Below are 18,694 nucleotides of genomic sequence, written 5' to 3'. Positions count from 1 at the left end.
GATGTTTCTAGTTTGTTTTCTATAAAAGAAGGTTGTAGTGCAAACTCTAGCAGACTTGTGTTGTCATATAGCCTTTGGCACCATAGGCTGGGGCATATATCTGATTCAAAACTCAAATGTATTCCTTCTGTTTCATCCAAGCAAATTGTGGAAAATAAAGAAGTTTGTTTGTCTTGTCCCATGGCAAAATTTACAAAATTGCCTTATCAACTTAGTGATTCACATTTTGATGAATGTTTTGATCTTGTGCATATGGACATATGAGGTCCTTATAAAGTTCCAACACAAAGAAAGTACATATATTTCTTGACTCTAGTTGATGATTGTAGCAGGGCAACATGGATATATTTGCTTGTCAATAAAAGTGATTATTTTAAAGTTTTCAAAAAAATTCATGGCCTTTGTTGAAAATCAGTTTAAAAAGAAGATCAAAATTGTTAGATCTGATAATGCCCTTGAGTTTATAAAGGGTAGTTTAGAGGTGTTGTTGTCTGCAAATGGGGTGATTCAACAAATGTCATGCCCTGATAGGCCACAACAAAATGGCAGGTTTGAGAGGAAACATAGACATATCTTAGAAATAGCTAGAGCTCTAAGATTTCAAGCACATCTTCCACTACAGTTTTGGGGTGATTGTGTTTTGATCGCAGTATACTTAATTAACAAAATACCTTCTTCAGTTTTGAAGAACAAAACACCTTATGAGATTCTTCTGAACAAGTCTCCTACATATGATCATTTAAGAGTGTTTGGGTGTTTAGCTTTAGCAAGTAATCCTTCTAGAAACACTGATAAATTTAGTGAAAAAGGGGTTACTTGTGTCTTTTTGGGGTATCCTGCTCATCAAAAAGGATACAAATTGTTAAATCTGCTAACCAAGAGTACTTTTGTGTCTAGAGATGTTCTGTTTCATGAACATATTTTTCCATACTCCAGTAATTCAATTCAAAAGTTTCTAAAGCCTATGCCAGTTAATATATCTTTAGTTCAAGTAGATTATGATTTTCCTGTGATGCAAGAAATAATAAGAGATGCAGAAGTCAATGTCAGTTCTACTACAACAAATGATGGTTCTACTATGTACAACCAATGATGATCCAATTACAAATACTAATACTATAAATACAACTACTTCTAGTGGTTTGAGAAGATCATCAACGACTTCTGCAGCTCCTGTGTGGCATAAAGACTATGTTTTGCCATCCAGTCAAGCCAAATTGTCACATGTTCCAATTGTGAATCAAGTGTCTTCACCATGCCTGGAAGATAAGTTTAAAGCTTATGTCACAGTTTTAATGACTAATAGTGATCCAAAGTATTTCAAAGAAGCCATAATACATCCAGATTGGTGTGATGCAATGAATTCAGACATACAGGCATTAGAAGAAAATGGTACATGGGAAATAAATGATTTACCTCCAGGGAAGAAGGCAATCACTTTTCACTGGATCTACAAAACAAAGCTAAAAGCAGATGGATCTATTGACAGAAAAATGGCTAGGCTGGTAGTAAATGGAAATAGACAAAGGCAAGGTATAGATTATGAAGAAAATTTTGCTCCTGCAGCAAAAATGGTGACTGTAAGATCATTGTCAGCAGTGGCAGCCATGTTTGATTAGGAATTGTGTCAAATGGATGTGTCCAATGCTTTCTTACATGGTAATTTGCTTGAAGAAGTCTATATGACTATGCCATTGGGTTATTCTGGAAAGGGGGAGCCTGGACAAGATATTCCAGTTGATAAATCCAAGGTTTGCAAGTTAAAGAAGTCTCTCTATGGTTTAAAACAAGCAGCAAGACAGTGGTTTGCAAAGTTATCTTCTGCTTTTTTAAGTTTTGGATATGTGTAGTCTAAAGCTGACTATTCTTTGTTCATAAAGAAGGATGAGGAACAATTTACAGCTATTTTAGTGTATGTAGATGACCTTCTTATTACTGGTAACAGTGAGACTCATATAAGCCTTCTCAAAGAGCAATTAAAAACTCATTTTCATATGAAGGATCTTGGAACTGTGAGTTATTTTTTGGGGCTTAAGGTGTCAAAATCAAAACAAGGTATATTTGTAAGTCAACAAAAGTATACTATGGATCTGCTTAAAGAATATAGAGTGTTAAAATGCAAACCATACAAGTTGCCTTTAGATCCTAACACTAAATTGCAGGCTGACATTGGTACTCCATTAGCTGATCCAGAAGTGTATAGAAGGCTAATTGGGAAGCTTATTTACCTAACTATAACAAGACCAGATATATGTTATAGTGTGCAGCTTCTTAGCCAATTCATGCAAACACCAACATCTGTTCATCATCAAGCAGCTAAACACTTGTTAAGATATTTGCTTCAAGCTCCTGCACAAGGTATTTTACTTGCTAGCAATTCTGCAGTTGAACTAAAAGCTTTTTGTGATTCAGATTGGGCTAGTTGTCCTATGGCAAGAAGTTCAACCACAGGATAATGTATTTTACTTGGAGATTCTCCAGTTTCATGGAAATCAAAAAAACAAAATGTGATGTCAAGGTCATCAGCCTAGGCAGAGTACAGGTCTATGGCTTTAACATGTTGTGAAATCACTTGGATGGTCAGTTTGTTGAAAGATCTTGGCTTAAATGATTTGGGTCCTGTTCAGTTATTTTGTGATAATCAAGCAGCTCTTTATATAGCTGCTAATCTTATTTTCATGCAAGAACAAAGCACATTGAAGTTGATTGTCACTATGTGAGAGATCAGGTCAAAAATGGTGCTGTAAAACCTACATATGTTCATACCGGGTCCCAACTAGCTGATGTTTTTACCAAGATAGTGACTGTGGATCAGCAAAATCGATTATTGCACAAGTTAGGAATTGTCAATCCTACTAATTCCAAACTTGAGGGGGAGTATAGACGTACTCAACATCAGTCAAAGGTGTAGAAGTCAATGTCATCAGCAAAATGCCAAGATAAATAATGTTTGGGTCCAAAAATGTAAATATGTTATCTATAAGGGTCCAGGCTATAAATATCTAATCTTTTCTGTTATATCGCTGTGATTAGGTCATTAGGCAGTTACACACAGAAATTAGGGTTTTGTTCACAAAAGAGAGTCAATTACATTTTTCACTGTAATCACAAAATTGTTAATGAAATGGTGATCACAGTTGTTCGAATTGCAAAGTTCTCAGAACGCGAAGTGAAGACGTATTCCGGTGGTGATAAAAATGAGTACTCTTTGGAGGTGCGCAATTTGGTGTTACCGAATGTACTTGCATTTTTAAAGGAAGACATACCTGTTTACCACAAACAGGTATGGTTTTTCAAAAACAAAAACCTTCCGGCCAAAGTTCTTGAAGACGATGAAGACTGGTACAACCTGGTTGGCCGAGCAGTGACACACGACGAAAAAGTTGTGTTGTATATCGAATTCATAGATGAAAGCGAGTATGTTGTGGATGATGATGATATGGAGGATGTACCATTCGGGCCACAATACGACACCGACGGCAAGTTTTACTCGGATGATTCTTATTTCTAATAACGTTGTTTTTTTAATTGTTTAGTTTAATTATGTTTAGTTTATTTTTAAAAAATGTAATCGTTTTATGTTATTGATAAATGTATTGTTTAAAAAAATTATTAAATCATGTTAATAATAATAATAATAATAATAATAATAATAATAATAATAATAATAATAATAATAATAATAATAATAATAATAATAATAATAATAATAATAATAATAATAATAATAAAATGGTATTACTATTCTTATTATTTTTATTTGTTAAAAACTATAAATAATATAAAACAAATTAGTAAAACTGAGATAATAAAAATAAAATGTCACCTCAGCATTTCACTAAAAGAAACACCACCACTACTCTATCAAAAAAAGAAACATGTCCAAGTCATCAAAAAAGTGCACAAAAGCAAGAAACACGAGTAACAAATGCCTATCACAATTACAAATGGTCTAAGTGACCAAATGGGCCATTGAGAATCAGTATAACAAAAACAGATATTATGCTTAGACCGCTAGTATTCGTTCCGTCTTACTCCAGCTGTTGCATCCGTGCTTGGAAGATACGAATATTAGCAACCCGTCATTGGTGTCTGCTTGAAAGACCTGTGACAACCCGGAAATTTCTGACCAAATTTAAACTTTAATCTTTATATATTCCCGACACGATAAGCAAAGTTTGTAAGTTGAATCTCAAAAAGTTTAAACTGTGTTCATTCATTCATTTAACCACGAACAAATTCCAAAGATTCACGACCCATTATAGGAACCGATATGATTATATATGTATATATGTATATATTATAACTTGAAAACATTAACAAAGTATTAAACATATAATACTTTACATAAACGTATTTGTTTCAATGTGTTTATCGACGGAATTAAAAGATAATATCAAATGATTGAATTATTAGATACATTGAATTATGGCTACGAGTCCCTATTAGGAGGTTCACTTTGATTTAGGAAACTTTCCTTTTTAAAGGTATTCGGAAAATGGTAAAGTGATTTACAAGTAAGAACAAAAGTGTCAAGTATCGAGAAGCAAGTCAGATTGGTGGAAATTCCTGTTAAGTTCCAATACATGCCTTACAATAATTACCTCGTGACTTTAGATAAGATAAATTAATTGACCTTCATATTATGTATTGTGAAAGTGAAATTAGGAAATATAGGTAAATTAGGAAATAGATATTGACAAATTAAATAGATCGACATTTTACATTAAGATGATTCCATACGTTTGATTTTTTCCTTTAAACTTAATCCTACGAGTCATGATTAAAAATGGAAATTTAAAACCCTGAAACCTGATATGATTCATATATGATTGTACTTTCTTAAACGAAAACGCCTTTTCGATATAATAGACTTTTATTATTAAAAACGTCTTATGACATAAACAACTTCTACTATTATAACCTTTGTAATAAAATGATTTTTGAATATAAAATAATTTGGTTATTAAAACATTTTATGAACGTTTGTAGATAAATGAAGTATATTAATTTTAAAACTTTAAAAATACAAAAGTTACGAAATAGTAATTTTTAATATTTAAACGATTTCTAAAAATATAAGTTTTGAATGACATTAGTTTTGAAAGACTATATTAAGTAAATAGTTCAAATTTATATTTTGAAATGAAAATATAAATATATATAACTTAGTCATAAAACGTCCTGATTTAAAATAATATATTTTGATAAATAACGAGTCACGGATTTATAGAAGCAAATGACCACAACGCTCAATTTTATAAAATACTGTAACACCGTACTTTTTACATAGGTTTTTTTTTAAAGACATTCACAGCGGAAGATTTCATAATTTACACATCATATATTAATTACATAATTATATGATTACATGATTCACTGGTGTTACGTTATTAATACAGACCGTTTCAAATATAAACATGAACCCATTAAGATCTAATACTTATACACAAGATTTAGGATCAAAGTACCACAATCCCCAATTTATACAAACATGAACCCTAAAATTTAAATCACCATTTATACAACTTTAATACAAATCAAGCATAACCAAATCATGCTTATTTCATAACCAAGCTATAACCATTATCAATCTAAATATTTAAACAATATATAGCTAGATTTAATCATTTAATCGTATTTGTACAAAAATTATAAAATCTCACTGTTAATCCACATAAATCACATACATCTAAATATATGTATGTTGTTTCATGTTAGTCCACAAATAAAAATATCAATATATATTTTAATCTAAATCATCAAGATCATAAGATGCATATGTATATGCGCATGTGTGTGATTTGTTACAACACTTGCAAAAACTAATAAAATTATATGTAGAAATATATACCTTGTTCTTGTTGTCTGATTCGTAGTACCAATTTTATCAAAAATAGTCTTCTTGATTATCATGATATAATCCAAGATCGTAATAGAACTAAAGGTATATTTGTTTATGCGTTTGTGTATGTATGTGTTATTATCAATAAATGGAGAATTGACACACATAAAGTTAAGTAACCAGGGAGCAATACGTAAGCATCCACCAAACCCCCCACTCAACTTTATTATACTTCTATTTTTTCTTTGAAAATGATAATAACAACAAGGATAGATGGCATTAATTGGTTGGTCCTTGTGTTGAATTTTGTCAAATAAAAATATCTAGCCAGTAGTAAACCACAAAGGAATTAGTCACCAAATACAATTAATATACACGTATTATATCCGTGATCTGAAACACAATGTATTTGTTAGGCAGTCCTAATGAAGTCCAAATCACAAAAACATATATTTTATGTGATCATCGTCACGAGCACATTCTTACGCTCACATGATAAATTATCAACTCATAATTTATTCTTTCACTCCTTATAATTAAATCAATTAAATTACTCATAATTTAAATATCGTATTTAAATTATAATAAAAATAACACAATATACCTATTTCATCTACGCCCATAACTAGGATGTCACAAATACATTTTTTAAAAAGGTAATTTATTGATGAGTAAGTCAAATTATTAATAAGAGTACACGTCGCGTAACGTAAAATGCTAGTTTTCTAAACGTACGAAAGTGCGTTCGAAAAACCGAAAGTGGTACATAAGTTGAGTGACAACATACGACTCATTGGAACTAAATTTACAGGTTAACTACGTACGTAAATATAATATAATATTTAATTAATTATATAAATTAAATATATTATAAAATCTATATATATAAAAACTAGTGGACGTTCATGTATTGTATTACTCGATGTGCGAAGTTAGGCCGCAATTTGCGGTTCTCATGTCCTTCATCACTCCAAAATTTCAGAGTTAATGGGTCCCAGAAACATTCTATAAATCTCGAACGCGTTTTGGTTGATTTCACAATTCATATATTCATTTATCTCCTTGATTACTCCGTAATATTTATTTAATTTAATATTTTATTTATTATTAAAGATTATTATTATTAATCTATTTATATTAATATTAGTAGTAATATTATCAGTATTATACATAAAATACTACGACAAGAGGTACGCGTGAGTTATTTCAAAACACGTTTTGTGAGCGGGATAGGGCTAAGGAAATTATGGGTTATAGCTATGGAGGTGATGGGTAATGTTCATGGGTATGCTCGTGAGGTCAATCTAGTGTTTATCGTCTCCGTTACGTTTACGTACCTTTCCTGCAATATTGAATCTCAATATTGATACGTGAGTACTCATAATTTAACTTTTACATACTAATAGTGTATCCCTGACTAGTGCTCGAGTATATAGGATTATGCATATTTGTACTTTTGATATTGCCTTTAGTTAGGTTATGTTGAATCCTGAATTATTTATATATGCGGTTGAGATAAGGTATAAGATATGCATGTCTTTGGAAAGCTAGCGAAAAATTAAGAACTTTTCCTTTAGATATCGAATGGTTTCGATGAACGGATTTGAAGTTATAGTCAATCGAATTTTTATATTATTATTAAAAATGATTATTATTATCGTCATTATTATCGTCGTTCTAGTTTTATCTTATTATTATTATTATTATTATTATTATTATTATTATTATTATTATTATTATTATTATTATTATTATTATTATTATTATTATTATTATTATTATTATCATCTTTATCAATAAAAGGATTCATCATTAAAAATTGTTATTTTTATTATTATTACTATCGTTATTATCATTAAAGTTATAATTAGTATTATTATTATTATTATCTAATTATTATTATTATTATTATTATTAATATTATTATTATTAATATTATTATTATTATTATTAATATATATATATATATATATATATATATATATATATATATATATATATATATATATATATATATATATATATATATATATATATATATATATATATATATATATCATTATTTAAAAATGGTTATTGTTATTGTTATTATTATTATTATATTGTCATTAAAATAATTATTAGTATTATCGTTAATAATGTCATAGTAATTATCATTATTAGTATTATTGTAATTAAAACTAATATTAGTAACATCTAATTATTTTGATTACTATTATTATCATTATTATAAACACGATATAAAAGTCGATTAAAAGCTATTAAGCAACACGATTAGGAAATAATGAGTATGAGTATCATGATGAAATTAAAATATTGTAAGATATTGATTTAGATAAAATTACCGTTCTTATTATTACTATTATTATTATTAAAAGTATCGTTAGTATTAAAACTATCATTTTAACGAAAATTATCATTTTAATATAAATGTCATTGTTATTATAAAATATCATTATTATTATCATTTTAAATAGAGTTATTATTTTAAATTTAATATTAAAAAGTATCGTAAATATTAAAGTTATCATAATTAGAATTATCGTTTATTCATAATATCACTTTTAGTAAATATAAATATTGATATTTTTATTAATAGAATAATAATAATTATTATTACAAAATAATACAAGTTTTGCTTATTATTATTATCAATGTTATTTTATCAAATAAATATGTAATACAAAGATATTTTACTACGTGTAATATAATTACGTTAATACTACCTATCATATTATATTATATGAACTTTATAAATTTTATTACTTAAGATATATAAAAGTATATTTTTATTATATAAATTTTAATAATAAATGAATTATATTATTTACTCTAATAAAATCTTTTAAAAATATTTAAAAATATAAAATGACGATATTTAAACTATATAATAATCATGTATAAATTTTGGAAATCATTTTGAGTCAAATTGACTTTTGTTGACTTTTGCATACTAGACTCGAGCATTAGGATTGTGGTACACTATGACCTGACCTAAATTGCTATACAAATATTGACCAGCATATAAATATATATACTTAATTTAGGTTCGTGAATCTGAGGCCAACCTTGCACTTGTTCAATGATGTTATATGTATTTTTACTACGAAATACAGTATGGTGAGTTTCATTTGCCTTTTTACCCTTTATATTTTTGGGCTGGGAATACATGCGCAATTTTTATAAATGTTTTACAAAATAGACACAAGTAATCAAAACTACATTATATGGTTGAATGATCGAAGCCGAATATGCCCCTTTTTGCTTGGCAGCCTAAGAATTAGGGAACATCACTAATTTTGAGAATTAGTACACGCCTAATTGACGCGAATCCTAAAGATAGATCTATTGGGCCTAACGAACCCCATTCAAAGTACCGGATGCTTTAGTACTTCGAATTAGTTTTTATCATGTCCGAAGGATTTCCCGGAATGATAGGGGATATTCGTATATGCATCTTGTTAATGTCGGTTACCAGGTGTTCAATCCATATGAATGATTTTTGTCTCTATGCATGGGACGTATATTTACGAGAAATGGAAATGAAATTCTTGTGGTCTATTAAAATGATGGAAATAAATGATTATGATAAACTAATAAACTTACCAACCTTTTGGTTGACACTATAAAGCATGTTTATTCTCAGGATTGAAAGAAATATTCCGCTGTGCATTTGCTCATTTTCAAGATATTACTTGGAGTCTTTCATGGCATATTTCGAAGAACGTTGCATTCGAGTCATTGAGTTCATCAAAGATTATTATTAAGTCAATTTATAGTTGGATAGTGGATATTATGAAATGGTATGCATGCCTGTCAATTTTCGATGTAAAGAGAGTTTATCTTTTAAAAATGAATGCAATGTCTGAAAAATGTATCATATAGAGGTCAAATACCTCGCGATGTAATCAACTATTGAGAAGCGTTTATAATGTATATGAACGGGTCCTTTCAGTTGGTATCAGAGCGATAGTCTTAGCGAACCAGGTCTGCATTAGTGTGTCTAACTGATAAGTCATTAGGATGCATTAGTGAGTCTGGACTTCGACAGTGTCTGCATGTCAAAAGTTTTGCTTATCATTTCTAGTCCGAAATTATCTGCTTATCATCCTTAGGAAATTACCTGCTTATCATTATTAGTCTAGACATGTCTTGCTACATTAATTGCTTGAGTAGTGTATAGACAAAAATTCATATCCTAGCGTATCTGCTAAATCATATCTTATCGTATCTGTTACTTTAAACTTTACCTGACATATCCCGCAAATTCCTCCGTAATCTACGAAATCTTTTAATCTATACATATAGATATTCTATGTAATTAGAATACCATCCGATAGCCGGAAGATCATTTCATATCGAAAAATCCTTTATCCAATCGTACGAAATGGAATTTATCATCAGTTCAAGTCACTCGGATTCCGAAATGAAATCTCACTCAAGCTCTGAAAGCAGTGAGACTGGAATGGATCAACCAATCAGTCATCACCTATTCTGGATGAATTGGGGATGGGTTCGTAGCCTCCTCAATCATTGGAGACAAGAAGAAGGCAATCCTTTCCATCCACCACATTGCCCTCTTGACGGAGAACTTGAAGCACTTATCGGCGAACCTGTCCGAAACACCATTTTCTCTCTCATTTCCAGAGTATCTCGTCAAGATTATATATTACATCAAATTTTAGATTTTATTTATCCGCTCGTCCGAACCCACAATCACCCCGATGTAATAAAATAAGTCAACGAGCTTCGCGCTCGGGTAGTGGCTTTGGAGAATATGGTGCAGAAATTACAAACACCAGCAGCAACACCAGCAGCATAACCAGTACCACCATCATCAACGCTAACAGTACCATTACCACCTCCAACCACAACCACGTCGTAAACCTCAACTTCACAATCTGTCCCACGAGCATCAACGTCATACACACCATAGATACCAAGGAGTACCAATAACAATAACTGATGAAGTATTAACTCATAACTTCATTGGAGAAACATTCCGCGGCGATTATGTAATCTCTAAATTCTTAGAGATTATCTAATCTAGCCTTAACCATAAATCAGTTAAGCAAACCAAAATGATAGAAGGAAGAGTAGAAACTCTAAAAAAAATGGTGTGTGATTAACAAGCAAAACTTGTTTTACCAACAGCATCAACAGTACCGTCAGCGTCACCAGCATCGTCAGTACAGTCAACATCAGAATCAACAACACCTATAACATCACAAACTTCGTCAGTTCAAGAATCACTATGGACATCATTACAAATCAATAACGCGTATATTGTATCATCGAGTTATGAAGAATTAACTCATTCCCTCTGAAGAAATTATATGTATATTTTATTTTGAAATAAAAATAAATCTTTCCGTGCTAAGCTATTGTGTGTGAATCTTAACTACTCGGTTAATTCATCTTACAAATATGCAATGATGTACGTCCTTCGCCCGAGACTTAACCATCGTTAACTACAATCTCTGTCTCACTTCAACAAATTCCAATTCCTAATAAATCAAGTATATATTTGATTTTACACTTCATCATTGATGTAACCTAAACTTTTCAGATAACATCATTCGTACTTTGCGAAGTTCACAAGAATTTAACGAAAACCAACATCACATCTCAACAAAAAACGAAGTATTGATTCATAATTTCAATATTATTGAAGAAATACTTATGTAATCTCTAAAGCCTTCAAGGGATTATTCAATTCTGGTTTCAACCATAACTCGAATGAGTTTAATTTTGTATTGACTCATTGAAATCTATGTTACATCTGAAGAGAATATATACATATATATTTTCATAAACACTGTAATAAAATTCTTTTGTACAAAATATTAATTGTGGAATTTTTTTTAACTGGTAGGTAATACCCGAGAGATATATAAATTCACAATTAATATGTTACATTCTTTGAATCTGATTCAGCAATCATCAACTATACTCACTATTTTCTCAACAATATACATTCTCTTATAAAAATCAAAACAACCATACTCATTCAAATTCAATTACATATGCTAATCATGAAATCGCAGAATTCAATTTAAAATATAACCAGTATCATCACTTTTAGATCCCTATATCTTTCAAAGTTATACTTTGACTTCAAAACTGTGCTAGAATATCATATGCCTATTAACAATTACAATCTGTGTTCAAACCCTTCGAAATTCCTGAAGACACTTCAAATAACGAACAATTGAGATGATGATCCAACCACATGTTACCCACAGTTATGTACCTGAAAAACTTATAAAACCAAAGTCATAGTTTAACACGTATCCGTGCCAGACCCTTTTGGCATTTATTAGCTAAAATGACTTTTCAATTCCTTTCCAAAGTAGTCAGTTTTGTCACAGCTCCAGCAAGTCAACTTCGACTTTTCAGTCGAAACAGCCTTATTATAACCTTGATATATACGTTGCCCTTTCGCCATCGTTACTGGGGAACCATTTATGTTCCATCACGATAGCAATATACTTACCAACAACTTCACTGATTTTTGATTTTTCGAAAAATCATTATAATTACCAAAACCCTATCATTTGTAACATCCCGCATTTTTTTGTTAAATTATTTTAACGCCCGTCTTTTTATTTTAATAATATCCTTCGTATCTAGATTCGTATCCTCCGTTAGCTAACATTCCTAATATTTTCATTACATGATTATAACATCTTCCATACTCTCGTATAATTCAAAATAACTCGTTCGATTAATTCCCGCACCCGATTACAAACTTGAGGGACTAAACTTGCCAAGAGACTAAACTCTTAACTAGGTCAACTAGTCAAGGTATCCTACCCACCATTCATTCACCACCACCACCATCTTCATACTTACACTTTTTCTCTCAACTTTCCAATCCTTAATTCATCATCAAAATTCGATTTTGGAAGCTAGCATCAAAACAAATTACATATTTGCAATCCTCTCTTCATCCTCTACAACTTGATACCAATTTCATCTCATTTGGGTAACTTTCTAAAATCACTAGATTTTGTGTTCTTGATGTTTTTAACTTATAAAAGTGTTAATTAGTGTCTATAGCTCAAGTCTAACATGAATATATGATTTATATGTTAGATCTCGTTATTTTAAGCAACTAGCATGAACTTGAACTTTGGCGTGTTTGATTTGGTGATTTGATTGCTTGAATGTTGTTAAATGTTATAAGTGCATGTTTTAATTGTGTTACTAGCATCACTAGCTTCAATTTAATGTGTAGGTTGTTTTAGAAAACTTCATAAACTTGATTATTGATTTTGGTGATGTTGGTTAGGGTTTGATAGAACTAAATGTGAACATTTGATGCATTGAATGCCATGAATTGTTGTTGGTAAGTGTTTAGTTGCATTGTATGCGTAATTATCTATGAAACAGCGTATCACATGTGTGCATTTAATTCCCGAATCATAATTGTGCATTTATGAAATTGAAGCATTAATGATGAGCATTAATTGATCATTTAATTTGGAAACTCAATATTTGCAAATGATGTTTTTGATTGATGAAACGTGTGTAGTTGTGTTCCTCGTCAAATTACCTTTCCAACGATATAAGATACGTGTCATAAGAGTTTACGGTTTGCGTTTTGTGTTTAAATGAAAATTGGTTTGGGACTTATAAAATTGAAACAGACCAGGCATCAGATCACGTTGATTGCCACGGCGCGGCACTCTTTGGTCGCGGCGCGGCATTTGCCGTGTTTGGGTTCTGACCAAGCCTACACTTTTACGAAAAATGTTTTCTATGCTACGCACCTCCGATTCACATGTAACTTGTTCTAACATGCTTATATATGAATAAAAACCTCAGAAAAATAGTTCGGGACCCGACCCGAACGTGTTGACTTTTTCGTTGACTTTGACCTGACCAAGTTTGACTTTTAGCCAAACTTAACCGAATACTTATGCAATCTTTCTAACTTTCTTCTATACTTGTATCTTGCATGAAACTTGACAATTTGATTCACATGCTACATAATCGAGTCGTAACGAGCCATAGGACTAATTGAACATCTTTGATTAACCGTAGTTACCGTTATTGATACAACTTACTTGTTTAGGTCAAGACTAGCATTTGTTCTTTGCACGTTACTTGTTGAAGTATCTTTTTACTCTTGCACTCAAGGTGAGATCATAGTCCCACTTTTACTCTTTTGAACTTACATTTGAGATGAGAAAACATAAACGTTTCTTTTACTAAGTGAACACAAGTATAGGAAAACAAAGATTCTACATACGTGTTTAGAACAAAATCCTCAATTTGATTATCATTAGTTACATTTGCCGAGTGTAAGCGAGAACTTATGTTGTATGGATCCATATGGGTTTGACAAACCCTCATTCAGACGGTTCGCTACCGTTTACGAATGAAATATATTTTCTAGAAACAGTGTATGTTCTAACACTATTGTGATGGGGGTGTATGGAAGGAATGTTAAGCATTGATAATTGGGTGCTCGTGAAACAAATTTTAGAATGGTTAACTATTATTTCGATGTTGCAAATCTTGTGGTTCAATTTACTTATTTACTCACTTACTTACTTAAACCTATGATTTCACCAACGTTTTCGTTGACAGATTTCTATGTTTTTCTCAGGTCCTTGAACGTTTTGTGATACATGCTTCCGCTCATTATTTTGATACTTGCATTGGATGTCGAGTATATGTACATACATGGAGCGTCTTTTGACTTTATTTAAAACTGTGTCGCATAGGTTTCATTTGTACTCATAACTTTGTAACGTAACTTTTAGTTGAACAATTCTTGTAAACTTGGAAACAATCTTTACTTTTGAAATGAAGCGACATATTTTGGTCAAACGTTATTTTAAAGACTTATGACCACGTAACGGGACCTAAGTAGTTGGCGCCGTCAATGACGATTTTGTCGGGTCGCTACAGATGGTATCAGAGCGTTGGTTGTCGGGATTTACAGTTCATTGGTGTCGACCCCGAGTCATAGGGTACATTAGTGAATCTAGACTACAACCGGCATATAGACTTGAAGCAGGAATTACTTGACTAATTGTGCATTTATACTCGAACTCATCTATTCACATGTAACTCTATTTCATCTTAATCGCACGTTGTTTAATTTGATTGACGCGCCACCTTGACTTTATGAAGCAATGTTAAATGCATACGTGAATTAGGATAATATAATTGCTGGGATTATATTATGGTGATTCATGTGGACATTCCAACATTATGACATAAAGAATTTAAGGCGAGTCAAGGAAAATTTTCACTGTATCCTTATTCCATATCACGGTTAGTATTATTGAGAATACTAATCAACGATATCTTTGTGTCATGAAGGAACGATGGCTTACCAAGGTCAACACAACACCCCTCCCGAAACTCTCGAACAAGCTCTTCAACGAATGATAACCACCGCCGTGGATGCGGCCATGGCCGGTCACTCCTCCAACAATAATAACAATAACAACAATTATGGAGCCGGTAATTCAAACGAGGGATGCTCCTACAAGAACTTCATGGAGTATAAACCTCCCACTTTCGATGGAACCGGGGGACCGGTTACTCTCACCCGATGGTTCGAACAAACGGAAGCCATTTTTAGCATAAGCGGTTGTCGGGATCAAGACAAAGTCAAGTTTTCCACCCTCACTTTCGCCGGTATTGCTCTCTCATGGTGGAACATGTATATACAATCGGTGGGTACCGATGAAGCACACACGCTCTCCTGGACTGAATTAAGGGAAAGGATGATTTCCGAATATTTTCCGTGCAAAGAGACTCGAAGGCTTGAATAGGGGCTAAGAAATTTACAAACAGTCCGGAATGACCTCGAAGCTTATAACCAACGGTTTGGTGAACTAGCCTTAATGTGTCCAAACCTCATGACTCCCGAATCCCTAAGAATTGAACTTTACATGAATGGCCTCCCTAAGAGCATTCAACACAAGGTAATATCATCCAAACCCGCTAACCTACAAGAGGCTTTAACGATGGCCCGCCAATTTATAGAAATGGTGGATGAAATTGGAGCGTCGGCACCGACGGTTGAGGAACAATTGGGTGGCAACAAAAGAAAATAGGAAGCCTCTCAATCAAGCAACCACAACCACAACGACTTCACCAAGAAGCCTTTCACCCCCGGTGGCAAGAAGGGGTATGCCGGAAACCTACCTTATTGTAACAAGTGCCGCAAACATCATTTGGGTGAATGTGGCAAACCATTTTGCAACAAGTGTCAAAGAAGTGGCCATGTGGCCAGCGATTGTAAATGTACCGCCCCCGTCGTTCAAAAGGGGCCCAATGTACCAAAATCAGGTGTTTGCTATACATGCAGCCAACCGGGCCATTTTAGAAATGCATGCCCAATGAATAAAGCCAAAATAAATACACGCAGTGGAGCTTTCAACACTAATGCCAAGGATGCCCGAGGTGACGATGAACTAGTCACGGGTACGTTTCTCCTCAACAACTCTTATATTACTTGTTTATTCGATTCGGTTGCCGATGAATGTTTTGTATCCAAGGCTTTGGCTCATACCCTTTGCACTCCACCATTTCCCCCTAGATATTACTTAGGCCATTCAAGTGACCAACGGAAAACTATTGTGTACCGAAAATTTTTATCGGAGGGAGTACGTTAAACTTATTGGGTGGATAACTTGAATTTTGACTTGATACCTATGGAACTAGGGAGCTCAAAACCTATTCGTTAAGAAGAAAATGATTCCTTTCATGTGTATGGATTATCGTGAACTAAATAATTTCCGGTTGAGAACCGATATCCTCTTCCCCGCATCAACGACCTCTTGATCAATTGCAAGGATCATGTGTGTATTCCAAGTTGACCTCCATTCTGGTTATTATCAAATGAAGGTTAAGGGAGAAGATGTCTCCAAAACCGCTTTTTGAACTCGTTGCGATAGTTATGAATTTCTTTTAGTAACCGTTCAGTTTATCCAAGGCTCCGTCCTTATTCATAGACCCCCTAAACTGAAGCGACCCGTCCTAATCCATCCGTAAGAAGTCTATATCGATTATAAACGATTCACAATAGTTGATTACATCGCGAGGTATTTGACCTCTATATGATACATTTTGCAAACATTGCATTCAATTTTAAAAGACAATCTTTCTTTACAACGAAAATTGACGGCATGCAGACCATTTCAGAATATATCCAACTATAATTGACTTAATAATAATCTTGATGAACTCGATGACTCGAATGCAACGTCTTTTGAAATATGCCATGAATGACTCCAAGTAATGTTTCTAAAATGAGCAAATGCACAGTGGAAGATTTCTTTCATACCTGAGAATAAACATGCTTTCAAGTGTCAACCAAAAGGTTGGTGAGTTCATTAGTTTAACATAAATAAATATTTCCATCATTTTAATAGACCACAAGATTTTTATTTCTCATAAATATACGTTCCATGCATAGAGACAAAATAATCATTCATATGGTGAACACCTGGTAACCGACATTCACAATATACATATAAGAATATCCCCATCATTCCGGGATCCTCCTTCAGACATGATATAAATTTCGAAGTATTAAAGCATTCGGTACTTTGGATGGGGCTTGTTGGGCCCGATAGATCTATCTTTAGAGTTCGCGTCAATTAGGGTGTCTGTTCCCTAATTCTTAGATTACCAGACTTAATAAAAAGGGGCTTATTCGATTTCGATCATTCAATCATATAATGTAGTTTCAATTACTTGTGTCTATTTCGTAAAACAGTTATAAAAATAGCGCATGTATTCTCAGTCCCAAAAATATATATTGCAAAAGCATTTAAAAAGGGATTAATGAAACTCACCTAATGTATTTTGTAGTAAAAATACATATGACGATATTAGACAAACTGAACAATGCAGGGTTGGCCTCGGATTCACGAACCTATATCATTTGTATATATATTAACACACATAATCGTAATCGAATAAATATATATTTTATTATTAATGATATACTTGTTAAATTATTTGTTATATAGGTGTAGATATATTTAATTTACATATTTTATTTAACTAGTGTTTATCTTTCATTATAACGTATTAATAATAATAATTTATATTAGGGTTTATATAAGATAAAGTATATATGTATATATTACTTGATATATTTTATGTATAGTTTATTTACTATCTTTTTAATAATAAAATTTTAGTGATATATAATATTAATATAACTATAGTATATATAGTAAGTAGATTTTATGTACAAATTATTTATTTGTTTTAAAAAAAAAATTGATAGTTTTGATATTAATGATTTACTAATAATAATAAAAATAATAATATTTATAATAACTTTATTGAAAATGATACTTTTCATAATAATAATGTTATTTACTAATGATACTTTTATTTAATTATAAGAATAATAATATCGATAGTCACAAAAGTGATATTAATACTAATATTAATGAAAATAAAGATAACTTGTATTAATCTCCTAATAATAATAATAATAATCTGAATTATAATAATAATATTAATGATACAACTAGGTGATAATCATAACAATAATAACCATAATATTTATAACACTTAACAATACTAACAATAATAATCATAATACTAACAATAATGTTAATACTAATAATTTTAATAATGATCATAATATAAATCATATTAATAATAAAAAATTTAGTAACCATGTTATTAATTATAATGGTAATATTTATTAATATAATAATTTTAGTAAGTAATGATAATAATAACTATAATAATAATAATAATAATAATAATAATAATAATAATAATAATAATAATAATAATAATAATAATAATATTAATAATAATAATAATATTAATAATAATAATAATAATAGTAGT

At 31.3% G+C, this 18,694-nt stretch overlaps 1 protein-coding gene across 1 annotated transcript; it reads left to right on the top strand.

The window, feature by feature from the left end:
- The first annotated feature begins 1,631 nt into the window (after window positions 1-1,631).
- Window positions 1,632-2,456, top strand: LOC139888172 (uncharacterized mitochondrial protein AtMg00810-like). Its single transcript, XM_071871202.1, has 2 exons — window positions 1,632-1,751; window positions 1,851-2,456. The coding sequence occupies exons 1-2, from the start codon at window positions 1,632-1,634 to the stop codon at window positions 2,454-2,456; spliced, it is 726 nt and encodes a 241-aa protein (XP_071727303.1).
- The last annotated feature ends 16,238 nt before the right edge of the window (window positions 2,457-18,694 follow it).

This window comes from Rutidosis leptorrhynchoides, chromosome 2 (assembly GCF_046630445.1).
Source record: "Rutidosis leptorrhynchoides isolate AG116_Rl617_1_P2 chromosome 2, CSIRO_AGI_Rlap_v1, whole genome shotgun sequence".
Taxonomy (NCBI): Eukaryota; Viridiplantae; Streptophyta; class Magnoliopsida; order Asterales; family Asteraceae; genus Rutidosis; species Rutidosis leptorrhynchoides.
The sequence above is the reverse complement of the archived record's forward strand: the minus strand, read 5'-3'. Positions and strand labels throughout refer to the sequence as shown.

Excerpts from the sequence above, each read along its gene's own strand:
- LOC139888172 (XM_071871202.1), top strand. The coding sequence starts at position 1,632 with ATGGATGTGTCCAATGCTTTCTTACATGGTAATTTGCTTGAAGAAGTC. Across the intron at positions 1,752-1,850 it reads TTCCAGTTGATAAATCCAAG|TCTAAAGCTGACTATTCTTT; the intron begins GTTTGCAAGTTA and ends GGATATGTGTAG.